General features: G+C 42.8%; 1 protein-coding gene across 2 annotated transcripts in view; it reads right to left on the bottom strand.

Moving 5' to 3' along the window:
* The window catches only part of LOC129822856 (GDNF family receptor alpha-4-like), a 92,592-nt gene extending 86,314 nt beyond the window's left edge, over positions 1-6,278 (bottom strand). Inside the window, exons 1-2 of one of the 2 annotated variants that reach the window (XM_055881332.1) lie at positions 6,055-6,278; positions 5,717-5,782 (exon numbers count right to left, since the gene is read on the bottom strand). In XM_055881332.1, coding sequence (XP_055737307.1) covers positions 5,717-5,759 — 43 coding nt within the window. In that variant the 5' untranslated portion in view covers positions 5,760-5,782; positions 6,055-6,278. Of the gene's footprint in view, positions 1-5,716 lie in introns of both variants that reach the window. The other variant, XM_055881323.1, reaches the window with a different exon arrangement.
* Between the last annotated feature and the right edge of the window lie 14,121 nt (positions 6,279-20,399).

Here is a 20,399-nt window from a genome sequence, read left to right as displayed (position 1 = left end):
GGGGGGGTTTGGCTACTTTACTAAAACAATAATTGTGTCCACCTCATGGTTCAGCTGTCGGGAGATTCGAGCACTAAATGCTTCAGGGCATTGCATGCATAGGCCTTTAGGCTTAGGTGTCCACTGTATGATATTCATATTTAAATATATATATATATATATATATATATATATATATATATATATATATATATATATATTACCAGTCAAACGTTTGGTCACACCCACTCATTCAAGGGTTTTTATTTATTTTACTATTTTCTACATTTTAGAATAATTGTGAAGATATCAAAACGATGAAATAACACATATGGAATCATGCAATAACCAAAAAAGTGTAAATCAAATAAAAATATATTTGAGATTTGAGATTCTTCAAAGTAGCCACACTTTGTGCAAAGCTGTCATCAAGGCACTCTTGGCATTCTCTCAACCAGCTTCATGAGGTAGTCACCTGGAATGCATTTCAATTAACAGGTGTGCCTTGTTAAAAGTTGATTTAGTGGAATTTCTTTCCTTCTTAAAAAAACTTCTTAGGGCTAGGTGTCCCGCTAGCCCTAAGAAGGCGTGTCACGTTCGTCGTTTGGATGAAGAGAGGAGGACCAAGGCGCAGCGTGATATAAATACATTCTTCTATTTATTATAACGAAACGAAGAATACTTAAACAGACTTTCAAAAACAACAAACGAACGTGAAGCTATATAATGACAAGTGCAGACACAGGCAACTTACACATAGACAATCACCCACGACATATTCGATGAATATGGCTGCCTAAATATGGTTCCCAATCAGAGACAATGATAAACAGCTGCCTCTAATTGAGAATCAATCTAGGCAGCCATAGACATACAAACACCTAGACTAAACGCCCCATAAACATAAAAAAACCTAGACATGACAAAAACACCTACATCCCCCATGTCACACCCTGACCTAACTAAAATAATAAAGAAAACAAAGATAACTAAGGCCAGGGTGTGACAGTACAAACCCCCCCCCCCCCCCCAGCTCATGACTGAAGGGCAGCTCATGACTGGCGGGCAGCTCTGGCAGCTCCTGACTGGTGGGCGGCTCTGGCGGCTCCTGACTGACAGACGGCTCTAGCGGCTCAGGACAGACGGGCGGCTCTAGCGGCTCAGGACAGACGGGCGGCTCAGGCGGCGCTGGACAGACGGGCAGCTCAGGCGGCGCTGGACAGACGGGCAGCTCAGGCGGCGCTGGACAGACGGGCAGCTCAGGCGGCGCTGGACAGACGGGCAGCTCAGGCTTGCCGAGGCGCACAGTAGGCCTGGTGCGTGGTGCCGGAACTGGTGGTACCGGACTGGGGACACGCACCACTGGGCGAGTGCGGGGAGCAGGAACAGGGCATACTGGACCCTGGAGGCGCACAGTAGGCCTGGTGCGTGGTGCCGGAACTGGTGGTACCAGACTGGGGACACGCACCACTGGGCGAGTGCGGGGAGGAGGAACAGGGCGTACTGGACTCTGGAGACGCACAGGAAGCCTGGTGCATGGTGTTGGTACTGGTGGTACTGGGCTGGTGCGAGGAGGTGGCACCGGATAGACCGGACCGTGAAGGCGCACTGGAGCTCTTGAGCACCGAGCCTGCCCAACCTTAACTGGTTGAATGCTCCCCGTAGCCAAGCCAGTGCGGCAAGGTAGAATAGCCTGCACTGGGCTGTGCTGGCGAACCGGGGACACCATGCGTAAAGCTGGTGCCATGTACACCGGCCCGAGGAGACGCACTGGAGACCAGATGCGTTGAGCCGGCTTCATGGCACCTGGCTCGATGCCCACTCTATTCCGGCTGATACGAGGAGCTGGGATGTACCGCACCGGGCTATGCACACGTACAGGAGACACCGTACTCTCGCTCTCCACGGTAAGCACGGGAAGTTGGCGCAGGTCTCCTACCTGACTTCGCCACACTCCCCGTGTGCCACCCCCCAATAAAGTTTTGGGGCTGCCTCTCAGGCTTCCTACTGCGCTGCCGCGCAAACTCAGGGTGTAGGTTATGATAGACAGCCAGAATAAGACCCCCGATATTTATAGAAAGGACCATCAACCTCATCACTGTGCACTTTCACCACCCTGTGGAAGTTCATCATCAGTTATATAATCTGTAGCCTAATAATCTGCATACATGATGTGGTGACATTTTTTATCAGACATTAAGCTACGTTACTCACCTAAACCAGGTTTCCATCCAACCTTTTTTATGTCGCGCCATTTTGAGGACGCTGGAATTATATTTTGGAAGAACGTGCGCACGCCTACGGGATACTTTTGAAGTAGCCTAATCAGATTGAAATAGTGTGACTGGTTGTGTTTATGACATATATATAAAAGGTAATGCGTTTAAAAAGTTAGCTGCTCGGCTTGGAGAAGAGGCAGAGCATGAGTTAAGCTTTCCTGAATACCAGGACCTGCCGGGAGCCACATTATTATAGGACGACAGAGGATAATGATGATCTGCAAAAGACAACGCAATCAGAATCCGAAGTAAACATATAGCCAGACTGGCCTGCTACTGTGCCTTTCTAGACCATATAAACTGTTGAAAGTAGGCCCACAATTGATCCAAATCAAATTTTGAGCTGTGTGTCTCATGTCTTCCCTGTTCCTTCATGCGGAGTGATGCACCTGGCCTCTCCGCTGCCTATCAGCTATTCCTATTTGTTTTTGTCGATTCATATAAAAATGTATGTAGCCTTGAATGATTTCATGTGTGGTATGATTGCTAGTTAACCTACTGCAGATCTGGACAAACGATCCACATACCGCTATTGTCACTATGAATGGTGGATAGACGGCAGGATAGACCGTTAGACTGGTAGATTATACTGACCTGCGGTATACTTAAGCAATAAGGCCTGAGTGGGTGTGGTATATGGCCAATATACCACGGCTAAAGGCTGTTCACCACGGCTGTATACCACGGCTGTCAGCCAATCAGCATTCAGGGCTGGAACCACCCAGTTTATAATAAAAGTTAGCACACGGAAAAGCAATATTGCATAAGGGTAGTACCAAAACATCTTGATATAGAGGCGGTGCATACAAGCACACAAGGAAATGTGGCTAGGATGGAAGAAATTATATTGTAAAACCCTGCAAAAAAGCGAATGTAAACCAGGGAAAAACCGCACTACCCTCCCTTGTACCCCCCCAAAAAATACACAACCCTCCCCAAAGCAACAAAAAATAAAGTTTGACAAAGTCTGACAACCCTCCCTATTTTGGACCACAGGATGTTCCCCCATGATGAAAGGGGGCATGACTGAAAAGGTTTGGGAAGCACTGATTTAGCTAATGATTTGCACAAATACAGATGGGCTTCAGCCTTTTTTATTTAAAGCCACTGTGCTGCATCAGTTGGGCTACAGGTGATAATGATTATTGCTAAATAACACAGCAGCATGATTAATATGGACCAAAATGTTGTTAGTTTCATTTTTGAAGGGGGAGATTATTTTAAATGGTGCAGCATCTTATTTTCATTCAATTTGGAGTAGAAAGGTCACCAGAACTGACTTTCCTCAAAACAATTACATGCCAAGCATGGTTCAGACAGAAAACACCCCGTTGAACCTTTGATTAGAAAAGATTACAATACATGCAATATGTTAGTCTTGGTGTTAGGCTCTGCTCCTTTGGAGAAGCTCCCTGTCAGAGCATGCATCATGTTAAGATGATGATAATACAGGCAGTGAGCAATGTACACTATAACAATCCCTCTGACCGAACAAAAGCAGAGCCCAAACAGCTGGAGGCTAGGGTGTGCTGTGGGAAAACAGACATGCATGGGGAGTAACGCATGTTACAGCAATAGCATGTCACCAAGAACACCAGTGCATAGCTTGCGCACAGCAGACATCAGAGAATATGTGTGCAAAACCGCCATATTAACGTAGATTGATTAATCTAATTGGTGCAATATCAGCTGATGTCATCAGTTGATGCAACACTCAGGTTTCCTGTCTGAACCCGCTGCAACTTGATTGAAGGGTACACAAATAAGCAAAATGGGTTATGACATTTAAATGTAGTCAAAGCAGGTGTTTGGTTGCAACTTTCTAAACTGTTATACCAACAGTTTAAAGTAACACAGAAATTGATTGGTATATCAGTTGTGGTTGAGATATATTGACCAAATTATCAGAGAAGTTTGGGATGTATTTCCCCTTCAAATTCCCCAGAAACAACCATTTCCCAGCTATTTTTTTATATCTGGGTGGGCATACCCTCGGACCCCCCTAGAAGGGTATTGACCTCGGAACCCATTTACCTTGACCCTTCTCTAATATACAACACAAAATTACACCCTTGCATTTAAGTCTATTTCAAGGTAGGATTAGATATCAATTCTAGTAGGATACAATCCATTGGAGTCACGTGTATGCTACAGCTAGATGGGACAAGACTGATGGCCTTGTTTCATTAAATTCATTCATGTTCTAACACCTTTCCTGAGGCTAAAGGCAGCAGTTCATCCTACATAATGTATTGAATATATAAGTAAACACTTTACGTATAGTGGACAGGTATAATGCATTCTTACACTTGTCATAAGCATGTATGAACAACTTCAAGAGGCTGGAAAATGCATTATTATCATCTTTATTTATCCTGACTAAATTAGGCATAGGCCTAATAGCCATTTTGAGTCCGTAGAAAATGTGCAACAATAGAGAGACATTTACAACATATAGACAGGACATATTATAGGCCTTAAAATAAACACATCGTACATGTGTATAATAAGTCATAAAGCATTATACCTGTTAGCTTTAAGCAAAGTGTTGTCATAAGGTTCTTCATCGGTGCACAGGGGTTGGCTTAATGCTGATGTTGTCCGACAAGTTGATATACACACGCCACAATTTTGATGAATTCCAATAATTGCCTACATGTTGAAATTGACCCATCATAATGGGTGTATGCAGATTATTGGGTATCAGAACATTTATGAAGTGCTAGTGAGCCACTTGATTTCAACCTCATATTGATTTTCAATGTGGCATACATTGCAATCACATTTTAATTTATGTTCTATTTTTTATTTAACCTTTATGTAACTAGCAAGTCAGTTAAGAACAAATTCTTATTTACAATGAAGGCCTACCCCGGCCAAACCCTAACCCGAATAACGCTGGGCCAATTGTGCGCCGCCCTATGGGACATCCAATCACGGCCGGTTGTGATACAGCCTGGAATCAAACCAGGGTCTGTAGTGACGCCTCAAGCACTGGATGTAGTGCCTTACACTGCTGCGCCACTCGGGAGCCCATTCTCTAGATGGCAAAACCCTCATTTCCTACAACTAAAATGTAGGCTATTGCTAGCCTAAGATGTACTCTTACGGTGCCAACTGTTACTCCTTAAGGTCCAAGGACTTTGTTATTTTCACAGCTTGACTTCGTCTGGCAGCCCAAACAGCCAAATACTCCATCTAGACGTGAATTGATTCTCAATTGCGATATGGTTCTAGAAACATAAAGCCCTTTACTTTCATATCACATCAAAATAATTTCCTAAATGTTAAATATACACTTACTGTACACTGTTTTAACCAGCATTAGCACAGTTGCAGCCGACAGTATTTTTCAGTGACAAGTTTCTGGCGACCTTCTTCTCTTACACACAGGTGTAATGGAAGAAACGGGTCTATCAATTTTAATGAATTACAACGTATCTTACAGCAGTACTCACCAATGAATACGAGATGAAATAGGTACACTCCCCAAAGATCCATTTCATTTACGATGTCGTACGATTCTGTTAAAATAATTCCAGGTAAACCACCACTAACGTTACACTTACATATTCGAAATTACACTCAAATACATCATGTGGCATAGGCCTGCCTACATGTGGACTAAATTGTTACAAAAGGAGTTGATGAACAAGAGCGAACCTTGTTCGCAACATTTTTCAGAATTCCGTAAATTTCCCGAAATGTGGATGGATTAATCAAATGTCATGGACATAAATCAAATAATTACGGGGTAACTGTTATGTAAAACGAAAATAAAACCTGGTATTCTCACTGAAAGTTATTTAGGCTACATCTGTAGGGTCCGGTGTGTGAGATTTTGTGTTTGCCCGCTGCTGTTCTTTCTCCACCGAAAGAAAGTCGTCTCCGAACGTATTTGCTGTTGGTAAATCGAAGAGAGAGTGGTCGGATGGACGAACTGTTGAGAGCGACGTAGGTGAGCATAAGCGAATGGGTTAGGACGAGGGAGTACAGAGGGAGCGCAGCGGGTTACGTAGAGTGGAATGGTTCTAGGGACAGTGACACGTCCAATGTTAGAGTAAAAAATTACACAACATAACATTGCCTCTACAAGCCTACAGTCATGTAATTAAAGTTATATTGTACTATTTCCCAGTCGTTCTTAGATCCAGCTGGAAAAGAAGATAACTACTAATTTGGTGAAACTGACAGATAATGATGGCTGAACACCACAAAAATAGATGGTCTGACTCAATTCAACAAGATGTATTAAATTTTTCCTGCATTTAAATACTAGGTGTTGAATTCAAATCAATTTAAAACAATGTTTGTCCCAGCTTCGTGTTGAAACTGTGGCAGCATTGCTTATTCAGATTTAAGTCAATTGTAAATACAAACAATAAACCCTGAAATTACTCTGAGACAGAATTCAGTAGGGAAAATGAATGAGAGTTACAAAAAGGGGTGCTAAAACAATTGATATCAAATCTATAATAGATAAGCTCCTGGGGGGAAACTAATATTTGTTTTTGGGCACTAAGATAATTTGATCCTGTCTACTTCCATATCTGTTTATTATTTCAATCTTGTTTATAGAGTACTTTTCTCAGTCATAGTTTTGTTTTCCATTCGTGGCTCTTGTTGTGTGCTATCTTGGAGGAGACTACCAGATTCCATGACAGCTGGTCAATTTCTAGGTTGTTTTGTGAGAATCACCCTAGAGAGTAATCATGACTTTGTCATTAAGAGGAGCCTAAAAATGCCTGGGGAGGGATGAGGGAGGGGAAAGGATATGGGAGGGGGTTGGATTGATGGGTGTCTTCCTGCACTGCAGAATATCTAGAATGTGTGGCTTGAAGTACAAACAAAAAAATCTCTATAAAATATAGCAAATAGAAGAGTGAAAATTAAGCTGCGGACAGCCTTCTAATATAATGACATTGCTTCTTGAATGGTTTGAAATTTGACTATTGTCTCAAGTCTATGTTTGATGTGAGACTCACAGCATCTTCTAGAGTGCAAGAGTGGGCAACTCTGGTCCTGGAGAGCTGCATTGGTCCCACACTGGATTCAAATGTTCAAATAATCATAGTCTTCAATTTGGACCATGATTATTTTTATCAGGTATGTTTGCACTGTGCTGGAGCAAAATCGTGCAAAGAATGCAGCCCTACAATACTGGAATAGCCCACCTATGCTCCACCAGAAGATAGAACCTGAGGCTAGAGGCTATTGCAGGGATTGGCTATTGATGTTGATGGCACTGCAGCATATTTAAAATAGCTTTTCATTATGTAGTTATACTGTTACTGAAAGTTAAGGGCGGGGACGTTAATATGTGAATGTTATGGCCCAACCCCTAATGAAATGACAGCAGTCATCCAGGAAGTGCATTTGGGCTTTAAATACAGTGTGTGCAAATGTAGTAGGATTAGAGAGGTAAGGCAAAAAATAGGCATTAGTGGCGAAATAATTACAATTTAGCATTAACACTGGAGTGATAGATGTGCAGATGATGATGTGCAAGTAGAGATACTGAGGTGCAAAAGAGCAAAAATAAATAGCAATATGGGGATGAGGTAGTTGTGTGGACTATTTACAGATGGGCTGTGTACAGGTGCAGTGATCGGTAAGCTGCTCTGACAGCTGATGCTTAAATTTAGTGAGGGAGATATACCGATGAAGTTGGAAGTTTACATACACTTAGGAAGGAGTCATTAAAACCTGTTTTTCAACCACCACACAAATTTCTTGTTAGCAAACTATAGTTTTGTCAAGTCGGTTAGGACATCTACTATGTGCATGACACAAGTCATTTTTCCAACAATTGTTTACAGACAGATTATTTCACTTATAATTGTCACGGCTCCTCCTCTGCATTGCAGGGGCGGTTCCTCCTGCAGGCAGAGGAGGGTCGTTAGTGATTGGAGCCACCTGGGCTCAGGGTATAAAACTGCTTCACTAATCACTGCTCTCTCTCTCTCTCTCTCTCTCTCTCTCTCTGCTCCTCCAGGTATGATCCTGTTTTGTTTGTTCCTTTGTAGTTTTGCTTAGTTTTCACTCAGTCATATTCATACACACAGATGCACGCATCCATGCACTTTACATACACCTTACATTATGATACTTCCACACCTCATTCCTTTTTCTTAGTTTAAAGTTAATAGTTTGGTTTATAATAAAGAACACTTTTAATTGGCCTATACCTGTTGTTCGTGTCCCCTCATTTTTGTCACAGGCTATGAGCCGGCTTGTGACATAATTCCCTAACACAATTCCAGTGGGTCAGAAGTTTACAAAAACTAAGTTGACTGTGCCTTTAAACAGCTTGGAAAATTCCAGGAAATTATGTCATGGCTTTAGAAGCTTCTGATAGCCTAATTGACATAATTTGAGTCAATTGGAGTTGTACCTGTGGATGTATTTCAAGGCACACCTTCAAATTCAGTGCCTCTTTGCTTGACATCATGGGAAAATCAAAAGAAATCAGCCAGGACATCAGAAAAAAAATTGTTGGCCTCCACAAGTCTGGCTCATCATTGGGAGCAATTTCCAAAAGCCTGAAGGTACCACGTTCATCTGTACAAACAACAGTACGCAAGTATAAACACCATGGGACCACGCAGCCGCCATACCGCTCAGGAAGGAGACGCGTTCTGTCTCCTAGAGATGAACGTACTTTGGTGCGAAAAGTGCAAATCAATCCCAGAAGGACCTGTGAAGATGCTAGAGGAAAGAGGTACAAAAGTATCTATATCCACAGTAAAATGAAAGGAGGCCTGCGAGCAAGGATGCCTACATACCTGACTCAGTTACACCAGCTCTGTCAGGAGGAATGGGCCAAAATTCACCCAACTTATTGTGGGAAGCTTGTGGAAGGCTACCCGAAACGTTTGACCCAAGTTAAACAATTTAAAGGCAATGCTACCAAATACTAATCGAGTGTATGTAAACTTCTGACCCACTGGGAATGTGATGAAATAAATAAAAGCTGAAATAAATCATTCTCTCTACTGTTATTCTGACATTTCACATTCTTAAAATAAAGTGGTGATCCTAACTGACCTAAAACAGGGAATTTTTACTGGGATTAAATGTCAGGAATTGTGAAAAACTGAGTTTAAATGTATTTGGCTAAGGTGTATGTAAACTTCAGACTTCAACTGTAAGTCTCCAGCTTCAGTGATTTTTGCAATTCGTTCCAGTCATTGGCAGCAGAGAACTGGAAGGAAATGCGGCCAAAGGAGGAGTTGGCTTTGGGGATGACCAGTGAAATATACCTGCTGGAGCGCATGATACGGGTGGGTGTTGCTATGGTGACCAGTGAGCTGAGATAAGGTGGGGTTTTACCTAGCAAAGACTTATAGATGACCTGGAGCCAGTGGGTTTGGCGACGAATACAGTATGAAGCGAGGGCCAGCCAACGAGAGCATACAGGTCACAGTGGTTGGTAATATATGGGGTTTTGGTGACAAAACGGATGGCACTGTGATAGACTACTTCCAATTAGCTGAGTAGAGTGTTGGAGGCTATTTTGTAAATGACATCGCCGAAGTCAAGGATCAGTAGGATAGTCAGTTTTACAAGGGTATGTTTAGCAACATGAGTGAAGGAGGCTTTGTTGCGAAATGGGAAGCCGATTCTAGTAGATTTAATTTTGGATTGGAGATGCTTAATGTTAGTCTGGAAGGAGAGTTTACAGTCTAACCAGACACCTAGGTGTTTGTAGTTGTTCACATATTCTAAGTTAGAACTGTCCAGAGTAGCGATGCTAGTCGGGCGGGTGGGTGCGGGCAGCGATCGGGTTGAAGAGCATGCATTTAGTTTAACTTGCATTTAAGAGCAGTTGGAGGCCACAGGAGTGTTGTATGGCATTGAAGCTCATCTGGAGGTTTGTTAACTTCTTTGATATAGGGGGCAGCATTTTTACTTTTGGATGAAATGCGTGCCCATAGTGAACTGCCTCCTACTCTGTCCCAGATACTAATATATGCATATTATTATTACTATTGGATATAAAACACTCTGAAGTTTCTAAAACTGTTTGAATGATGTCTGTGAGTATAACAGAACTCATATGGCAGGCAAAAACCTGAGAAAAAATCCAAACAGGAAGTGAGAATTCTGAGACTGGTCGATGTTAAACTCATCGCCTATTCAATTCCCTGTAATATATGGATCTGTTTGCACTTCCTATGCCTTCCACTAGATGTCAACAGTCTGTAGAACGCTGAATGAAGACTATACTGTGATGTGGGACCGGATGGGAGGTGTTTGAGTCAGTGGTCTGGCAGATTGCCAGTTCTTGGTCACGCGCGTTCCTCATATCGCCATACGTTCCATTACTTATTGAGACTGAAAATAATTCTCCGGTTGGAACCTTATTGGATATAAATGATAACAACATCCTGAAGATTGATTCTCTACTAAGTTTGACCAGTTTATTCAACTTGTAATATAACTTTTTGAAGTTTTCGTCCGACGTTTGCCTGCATCTGCGCATGCGTTTGGACACGTGTACTACACATGCTAGCAAAAATAGCTAATTGGACATAAGTAATGGACATTATCGAACAAAACAACGATTTATTGTGGAACTAGGATACCTGGCAGTGCATTCTGATGAAGATAATCAAAGGTAAGGGAATATTTATGATGTCATTTCGTATTTCTGTTGACTCCAACATGGCGGAGAAATGTTGTTAAATCTGAGCGCCGTCTTAGATTATTGCATGGTGTGCTTTTTACGTAAAGTCTTTTTTAAATCTGACACAGCGGTTGCATTAAGAACAAGTGTATCTTTAATTCTGTGTAAAACATGTATCTTTCATCAAAGTTTATGATGAGTATTTCTGTTATTTGACGTGGCTCTCTGCAGTTATTCCGGATATTTTGGAGGCATTTCTGAACATGGCGTCAATGTAAACCGAGATTTGTTGATATAAATATGCACATTATCTAACAAAACATAAATGTATTGAGTAACATGATGTCCTATGAGTGTCATCTGATGAAGATCATCAAAGGTTAGTGATTAATTTTATCTCTGTTTCTGCTTTTTGTGACTCCTATCTTTTGCTGGGAAAATGGTTGTGTTTTTCTGTGGCTATGTACTTAGCTAACATAATTGTTTGGTGTGCTTTCCCTGTAAATCCTTTTTGAAATCAGACATCTTGGCTGGATTCACAACATGTGTAGCTTTAATTTGGTGTCCTTCATGTGTGATTTCATGAAAGATAGATTTTTATAGTAATATATTTGAATTTGAATTTTACACTTTTTCTGGATTTTGGCCAAGTGGGACGCTACCGTCCCACCTATCCCAGAGAAGTTAACAGTGTCCAAAGAAGGGCCAGAAGTATACAGAATGGTGTCGTCTGCGTAGAGGTGGATCAGAGAATCACCAGCAGCAAGAGTGACATCATTGATATATACAGAGAAGAGAGTTGGCCCGAGAATTGAACCCTGTGGCATCCCCATAGAGACTGCCAGAGGTCCGGACAACAAGCCCTCCGAGTTGACGCGCTGAACTATATCTGAGAAGTAGTTGGTGAACCAGGCGAGGCAGTCATTTGAGAAACCATGGCTGTTGAGTTTGCCGATAAGAATGCGGTGATTGACATTCAACTTCTTGAAAGCCTTGGCCAGGTCGATGAAGATGGCTGTACAGTACTGTATTTTATGGATTGTGGTTATGATCATGTTTAGGACCTTGAGCCTGGCTGAGGTGCACCCATGACCAGCTCGGAAACCAGATTGCATAGCGGAGAAGGTACGGTGGGATTCGAAATGGTTGGTGATCTGTTTGTTAACATGGCTTTCGAAGACTTTAGAAAGGCAGGGCAGGATAGATATAGGTCTGTAACCGTTTGTGTCTAGAGTGTCTCCCTTTGAAGAGGGGGATGACCGTGGCAGCTTTCCAATCTTTAAGGATCTCAGACAATACAAAAGAGGTTGAATAGGCTAGTAATAGGGGTTGCAACAATTGTGGCGGATAATTTTAGAAAGAGAGGGTCCAGGTTGTCTAGCCCAGCTGATTTGTAGGGGTCTAGATTTTGCTGCTCTTTCAGAACATCAGGTATCTGAATTCGGGTGAAGGAGAAGCGGGGGGGCTTGTGCAAGTTGCTGCGGGGGTGCAGAGCAGTTGGTCGGGGCAAGGGTAGCCAGGTGGAAAGCATGGCCAGCCGTAGAAAAATGCTTATTGAAATTCTCGATTATCGTGGATTTATCAGTGGTGACAGTGTTTCCTAGTTTCAGAGCAATGGGCAGCTGGGAGGAGGTGCTCTTCTTCTCATTGGCTTTTACAGTGTCCCAAAACTTTTGGGAATTTGCGCTACAGGATACAAATTTCTGTTTGAGAAAGCTAGCTTTTGCTTTCCTGACTGACTGTGTATATTGGTTCCTAACTTCCTTGAAAAGTTGCATATCGCGCTGGCTATGTTTGTTGTCCATAGCTTATGCCTTCCCATACCATAACCCCACTGCCACCATGGGGCACTCTGTTCACAACGTTGTCATCAGCAAACCGCTCGCCCACACATTGCCATATACGTGGTCTACAGTTGTGAGGCCAGTTGGACAGACTGACAATTTCTCTAAAATGATATTGTCTTATGGTAGAGAAATTAACATTACGTTATCTGGAAACAGCTCTGGTGGACATTCCTGCAGCCAGCATGCCAATTGCATGTTCCCTCAAAACTTGAGACATCTGTGGCATTCTGTTGTGTGACTAAACTGCACATTTTAGAGTGGCTTTTTATTGTCCCCAGCACCTGTATAATGGTCATGCTGTTTAATCAGCTTCTTTATATGCCACACTTGTCAGGTGGGTGGATTATATTGGCAAAGGAGAAATGTTCACAAACAGAGATGTAAAAATGTGTGCACAAAATTTGAGAAATAAGGTTTTTGTGCGTATGGAACATTTCTGGCATATTTTATATGAGCTCATGGAACATATTTTTGGTGAGTTTGAGTGTACAAGAATAACAATCAATGTGGGTTACATTTTTACCATACCGGCATGGATGATAATGTGGGGAAATTATATTGATGGTTTATTTCATTTTGAGTGCCGAAATTGTAGTCCTTAACGTGTCCGTGCAGGGCAATAAATGAATTACTGAAGATTATATTTTGGAGTGCTGTCCATTTAATTTCCCATTTTCTATAGACATGCAGCCCAGCCAGAGGAATCACTAATTGTAATGTACAACCTAATCCCCTTTACGTTTGTCTGTACAAGTTAACTTCCTAATAAGCGTACCATTTTAGGATTTGAAACAATACAACATTACCATCTCAGTTGGGAAGTGAGTACTACTTAGACTAGAGGTTAAAGGAGCTCTGAGCATGTTTGATAATTTTTTTGAACAGACACAATGTGCCTCGGGGATCTTTCAGTAAATTACATTTTTGCACTGTGCATTTGGAATTTGTTATTCACATCAACACTTAATGTTGAAAGAAAAGCAGAAAGCTCTCTCTGAGGGAAAGGGAGCTTTTAAAGGAGTAGAGCTTGTTTATAATTTCTTTTTAAGCCGTGAGGTCTCCCCAACATTCTCTGAGGGACGTTGTAGGTGTTGAGGGTTTGTTAGTCTTTTTCTCACATTTAGAAGGGGTGACTTAACCTAGCCAGAACCCCCTCCGATAAGGATACCATCAAGGAGATGAATGCTTTGTCAAGGCAAGCGCTCCACATAATACAGTACATACCCTCTCAATCTAAAAGGCTTTGCTCTCCCGGGTTCTCAATTAATCCAATCTCTTCTCAGTCCTCTGGACTGTTTAGCTTTCATAAGGGATGGTGGGTCAGGTTTGAAGGCAAAGGAGATGGACAGGCATCACTTTCTAGCCGCCTGCGAGGGTACATTGATTTCCTATCATTCGGAGCTGAGTCGGAGTGAACATTTCATAATGAGGGATTACATACTGTATCTGTGACCATTGCTGTGTCAATGCAATATAGAGCTGGATGGAGGATGTGGGTGCTGGCGCGCTGTAAAATGTTTGTTGCACAAAATAATGGCCACTTTTAATCCCGAATTTAGACTTAAATTCAGTTTTGACATTTGCATGGTAAATCGAAGTGCTTGTGTGTTTTCTCGACATTTCCCCCAGTGGAGATTTCCCACTTGGATACTCTCATTTTCAAGTAGACCAATAACGTTGAGAGTTTTATGTTGAGAGGTACAGTATAGTCAGAGGTAGTTGTTGTAGTGAATCTTTTAGATAGTGAAAGTATGACTACATATGTTGCAGCACTTTACTCTACACCTCAAACATTCATTTGGCTCGTTTAAAAGGTCTGCCATACGTGTACGTCTCAGGACAGTGATATCAGGGCTAGGCTCCATTGCACACAGTGGTGCTTGTTCTGCATGAACTGTGAGATATATTTTCCTTATTTTGTTTGTAGCCAACTGCTCAGCAAGGCTACAGCTGATACTTGAAACAACATACAAGGACAGTACTTGCCTCATTCGAAATGGCAGTCTATTTCTCAAATGTGAGAAATACATTACCACTGGGATTACCAGTCTGCAAACTAGTTATATACAATGGTGCCAGAGGAGATGGCTGTCGTTTTATGGGCTCCTAACCAATTGTGCAATTGTGTGTGTTTTTTTGCGTTATTTGTAACTTCTTTTGTACATAAAATGTTTCTGCCACCATCTCTTATGACCGAGAAGAACTTCTAGATATCAGAACAGCGATTACTCATCTAGTACTGGATAAAGATTTTTTCATTAACTAGTCGACTTGAAGGATTTACTTCAGACACCGGACAAGACCCAAATCACTGTCTGTCATGTCTACTCGCGCTCCCCCTCTCTGGCGCTCGACTACGCCAGTTTACTTATTATTACGCACACCTGCCACCATCGTTACACGCACCTGCGCCTCCTGAGACTCACCTGGACTCCATCCCCTTTCTGATTACCTCCCCTATATCGGTCACTCCCTTTGGTTCTTTCCCCAGGCGTCATTGTTTCTGTTGCTATGTTTTATGTCTGTATGCTACTCGTGTTTCTTGTTTTGTTCCATGTTCCGTTATTTATTACATTCACTCCCTGTACTTGCTTCCAGAGTTTTAGCGTACTAGTTACACCATAATTTGCATGACAAAGAGACGGAGATATGGGTTCCTGGGTCGGGGTGCCTTGTAAGAATCTGATGGTGAGTGGGTAACCCGCCTCTACCATCAATCCTATTAGCCATAATAAACTGGATGAGCTCCGATCAAGACTATCCTTCCAACGGGACATTCAAAACTGTAATATCTTATGTTTCACTGAGTCGTGGCTGAATGACAACATGGATAACATACAGCTTGCTGGGTTTTCCGTGCATCAGCAAGATAGAATAGCTGCCTCCAGTAAGACAAGGGATGGCGTTTTGTGTCTATTTGTCAATAACAGCTGGTGCGCGATGTCTAATATTAATGAAGTCTCAAGGTTTTGCTCGCCTGAGGTAGAGTATCTCATAATAAGCTGTAGACCACACTATTTACCAAGAAGTTTTCATCTATATTTTTCGTAGCTGTCTATTTACCACCACAAACCAATGCTGGCACTAAGACCGCACTCAACGAGCTGTATAAGGCCATAAGCAAACAATAAAATGTTCATCCAGAGGCGGTGCTCCTAGTGGTAGGGCACTTTAATGCAGCGAAACTTAAATACGTTTTTTATTCATTTCTACCAGCATGTCACATGTGCAACCAGAGGAAGAAAAACTCTAGACCACCTTTACTCCACACACAGAGATGCGCACAAAGCTCTCCCTCACCCTCCATTTGGTATATTTGACAATAACTCTATCCTCCTGCTTCCAGCAAAAACTAAAGTAGGATGTACCAGTGACTCGCTCAATACGGAAGTGGTCAGATGATGCAGTTGCTAAGCTACAGGACTGTTTTGCTAGCACAGACTGGAATATGTTCTGGGATTCTTCTGATGGCATTGAGGAGTACATCACATCAGTCACTGGCTTCATCAATAAGTGCATCAATGACGTCATCCCCACAGTGACTGTACATACATACCCCAACCAGAAGCCATGGTTTACAGGCAACATCTGCACTGAGCTAAAGTGTAGAGCTGTCACTTTTAAGGAGCTCAACTCTAACCAGGACGCTAATAAGAAATCGCGCTGTGCCCTCCGACGAACCATCAAACACGCAAAGTGTCAATACAGGACTAAGATTTAATCCTACTATACCGGCTCCGACGTTCGTCGAATGTGGCATTGCTTGCAAACTATTACCGACTACAAAGGGAAGCACAGCCGTGAGCTGCCCAGTGACATGAGCCTACCAACCGAGCTAAATTACTTCTATGCGTGCTTCGAGGCTAGCAACACTGAAGCATGCATGAGAGCACCAGCTGTTCCGGACGACTGTGTGATCACGCTCGCCGTAGTCGATGTAAGTAAGACCTTTAAACAGGGCCAGAATGATTACCAGGACGTGTACTCCGAGCATGCAATAACCAACTGGCAAGTGTCTTCACTGACATTTTGAACCTGTCCTTGACCGAGTCTGTAATACCAACATGTTTCAAGCAGACCACCATAGTCCTTGTGCCCAAGACCAACAAGGTAACCTGCCTGAATGACTACCGACCCGTAGCGCTCACGTCTGTAGTCATGAGGTGCTGGTCATGGCTCACTCCAATTTGCATACCACCCCAACAGATGCACAGATGACGGAATCTCTATTGCACTCCACACTACTCTTTTCCACCTGGACAAAAGGAACACCTATGTGAGAATGCTATTCATTGACTACAGCTCAGCATTTAACACCATAGTGCCCTCAAAGCTCATCACCAAGCTAAGGACCCTGGGACTAAACACCACCCTCTGCAACTGGATCCTGGACTTCCTGACGGGCCGACCCCAGGTGGTAGGAGTAGGTAAAAACACATCGGCCACGCTGATCCTCAACACGCGAGCACCTGAGGGGTGCGTGCCCAGTCCCCTCCTGTACTCCCTGTTTACCCATGACTGCATGGCCAAGCACGACTCCAACACCATCATTAAGTTTGCCAATGACACAACAGTGATGGGACTGATCACCGACAATGATGAGACAGCCTACAGGGAGGAGGTCAGAGACCTGGCAGTATGGTGCCAGGATAACAACCTCTCTCTCAACGTGATCAAGACAAAGGAGTTGATCTTGGACTACAGGAAAAGGAGCGTCGAGCACAGCCCCCTTCTCATCTATGGGGCTGTTGTGGATCAGGTTGAGAGCTTCAAGTTCCTTGGTGTACACATCACCAACGAACTGTCATGGTCCAAACACACCAAGACAGTTGTGAAGAGGGCACGACAATGCATGACAATCCCTCAAGAGTATGGAAAGATTTGGCATGGGTCCTCAAATCCTCAAAGTTACACAGCTGCACCATCGAAGCATCCTGACTGGTTGCATCCCCGCCTGGTATGGCAACTGCTTGGCCTCCGACGGCAAGGCACTACAGAGAGTAGTGCGTACAGCCCAGTACATCACTGGGGCCAAGCTTCCTGCCATCCAGGACCCCTATACCAGGTGATGTCAGAGGAAGGGCCAAAAATTGTCAAAGACTCCAGACACCCTAGTCATAGACTGTTCTCTCTGCTACTGGACGGCAAGCAGTACCGGAGCGCCAAGTCTAGGTCCAAAAGGCTTAACAGCTTCTACTCCTGAACAGCTACCCAAATGGTTACCCGGACTATTTGCATTGACCCCCCCCCCCCCACCCCCCACTGCTGCTACTTTCTGTTTATTATCTATGCATAGTCAGTTTACTTCTACCTACATGTACATATGCCCCCGCACATTGGTTTTGTACCGGTACCCCCTGTAGTCTCGTTAGTGTTATTGTATTTGTTGCTCTTTAATTATTTTTATATTTTCTTATTTTTTTCATTTTTATTTATTTACTGTCTTCAGTTTATTTAGTAAATACTTTCACTTATTTTTTCTTAGCTGCATTGCTGGTTAAGGACTTGTAAGTAAGCATGACAAATAACATTTGATTTGATTTTATATACTTTCCCCCTGTATGACCATTATTGTTAAAGGGAACACTTTCTAAGGATGGAGACATTTCTCCTAATTTTCTATCTCACAAAATGGAAAAGGGGTATTTCACAGTTGCACTCAAAAAGAACATTGTTTAAATGCACTAAATGCACATGGTGGGCATTCACACATGCAGTGACTCGTTATCCTCTCGCAACAACAGATGGTGTGTTTCATGCCTACTGTGTGGGAAGGTTAGGTTACAGTGCTGTAGATGCCTAGTTCTGTCTTTAAATCTAATTTGGGACACACACACACACACACACACACACACACACACACACACACACACACACACACACACACACACACACACACACACACACACACACACACACACACACACACACACACACACACACACACACACACACACACAGGAAGAAAGAGGAGGGGGGAAAGAATTAATCAAGCAGTAGGTGTTGATAAAAACACTACATGTTGTACTGCAACAGGAAGCACATTGAAGTTTGGCCCCATCGTGCAGCCCCAGCACAACCTGTGAGGTGCTAGACTCTCCTTGCCTCCTTGCTACTTTAAGGCGACAATGTCCCCATCCCATCTTGTCTTATGACAAGCAGAATATAAAACATAAGATCTCCCTGTCATATCTCAGCATTTCATATTTTCTGTATGGGGCTTCTCTCACAGGGCTCCTCTAACGCTGCTCCCTTTGTTTTGATGGCACCTCAGGTTTCAACCATAAATGCCCGTTTTATGAGAGATGAGTAGAGACTCAGAAAAATAGCATAAAGATCAAGTTCCCCTGGCAGTATCAGATGCTAGATTGATAAAATCTTTGTGCAGCAGGGCCCCTCACTGTCGCTGGGCTTCTTACAGGTTGAGCGGGGAACATTCATCACTGATTTCCAGACACTCCTGCTGGCCACAAATAATCAGATGGCACCTGAATCAACAGCTCTGTATTTTCAGATCCATAACTCATCATCTGCTGAATGGGTGTGTGTCAGTGTGTGTGTGAGAGACTTTGATGTCCTCATATGAATCTATTCATGTAATGCCTGTTTAGAAATCTGTTTAGAAATAGACATTGGGTTGTTTTAACAAATGTACAGTATATTACAGCCTCATCTTGGTCCGTGTCTGTGTCCGGACTGTGTGATCCCGCTCTCTGTAGCCGACGTGAAGAGGCTTCTCAACAGCTTTTACCCCCAAGCCATAAGACTCCTGAACAGGTAATCAAATGGCTACCCAGACTATTTGCATTGTGTGCACCCCCCCCAAACCAACCCCTCTTTTTACACTGCTGCTACTCTCTTTTTATCATATATGCATAGTCACTTTAACCATACCTACATGTACATACTGCCTCAATTAGCCCGACTAACCGGCGCCTGTATATAGCCTCGCTACTGTTATAGCCTCACTACTGTATATAGCCTCGCTAATGTTATTATTCACTGTCTTTTTACTGTTGTTTGTTTATTTCCTTATCTATTGTTCACCTAATGCCTATTTTTTTACTTAAAAGTTGCACTGTTGGTTAGGGCCAGTAAGTAATCATTTCACTGTGAGGCACACGTGACAAATAAACTTTGATTTGATCTGACCAAGGACAGAGTTCACTGGCTGTGTCCATACTGATGGTGTGTTTCACCCCTGGGAAATTCATAATAAACTAAATTAGAAGGCACAACCATGTGAGGGCAAAGGTCAAAAAGAGAACTGCTGTACTGGACATCCTTGGTGGTAAAGCAAACAGCCTGGCCCTGTTGTTAAAAGTCTAAAGTGAAATTGAAACCAATTACCCTATACAAGCATTGGTTTTTCTAATAATTTGGAGGTTTTTCTCTTCTCTATCCCTCTTGCTCACACGCTTCCCTTCACCCATCTCATATTGAGGCATTTCTTCACAAAATCTTCGTGTGTGCCATCTCAAACTCTTTGCAGTTATCACAGACAATAACACTAAGAAAACAAAGTTACAACGGGCAAATTACTTGAATGGGTTTCAGAGATAATGTTTACAGTTAATTCATTGAGCTGTATCTAAAGATATTTTCTTTAGTTATTTACGTATGTAATTGTATTAGAATTCGTGTGTTGGGGATTGAGAGAACTAC

Source organism: Salvelinus fontinalis, chromosome 2 (assembly GCF_029448725.1).
Source record: "Salvelinus fontinalis isolate EN_2023a chromosome 2, ASM2944872v1, whole genome shotgun sequence".
Classification (NCBI taxonomy): Eukaryota; Metazoa; Chordata; class Actinopteri; order Salmoniformes; family Salmonidae; genus Salvelinus; species Salvelinus fontinalis.
The sequence above is the reverse complement of the archived record's forward strand: the minus strand, read 5'-3'. Positions and strand labels throughout refer to the sequence as shown.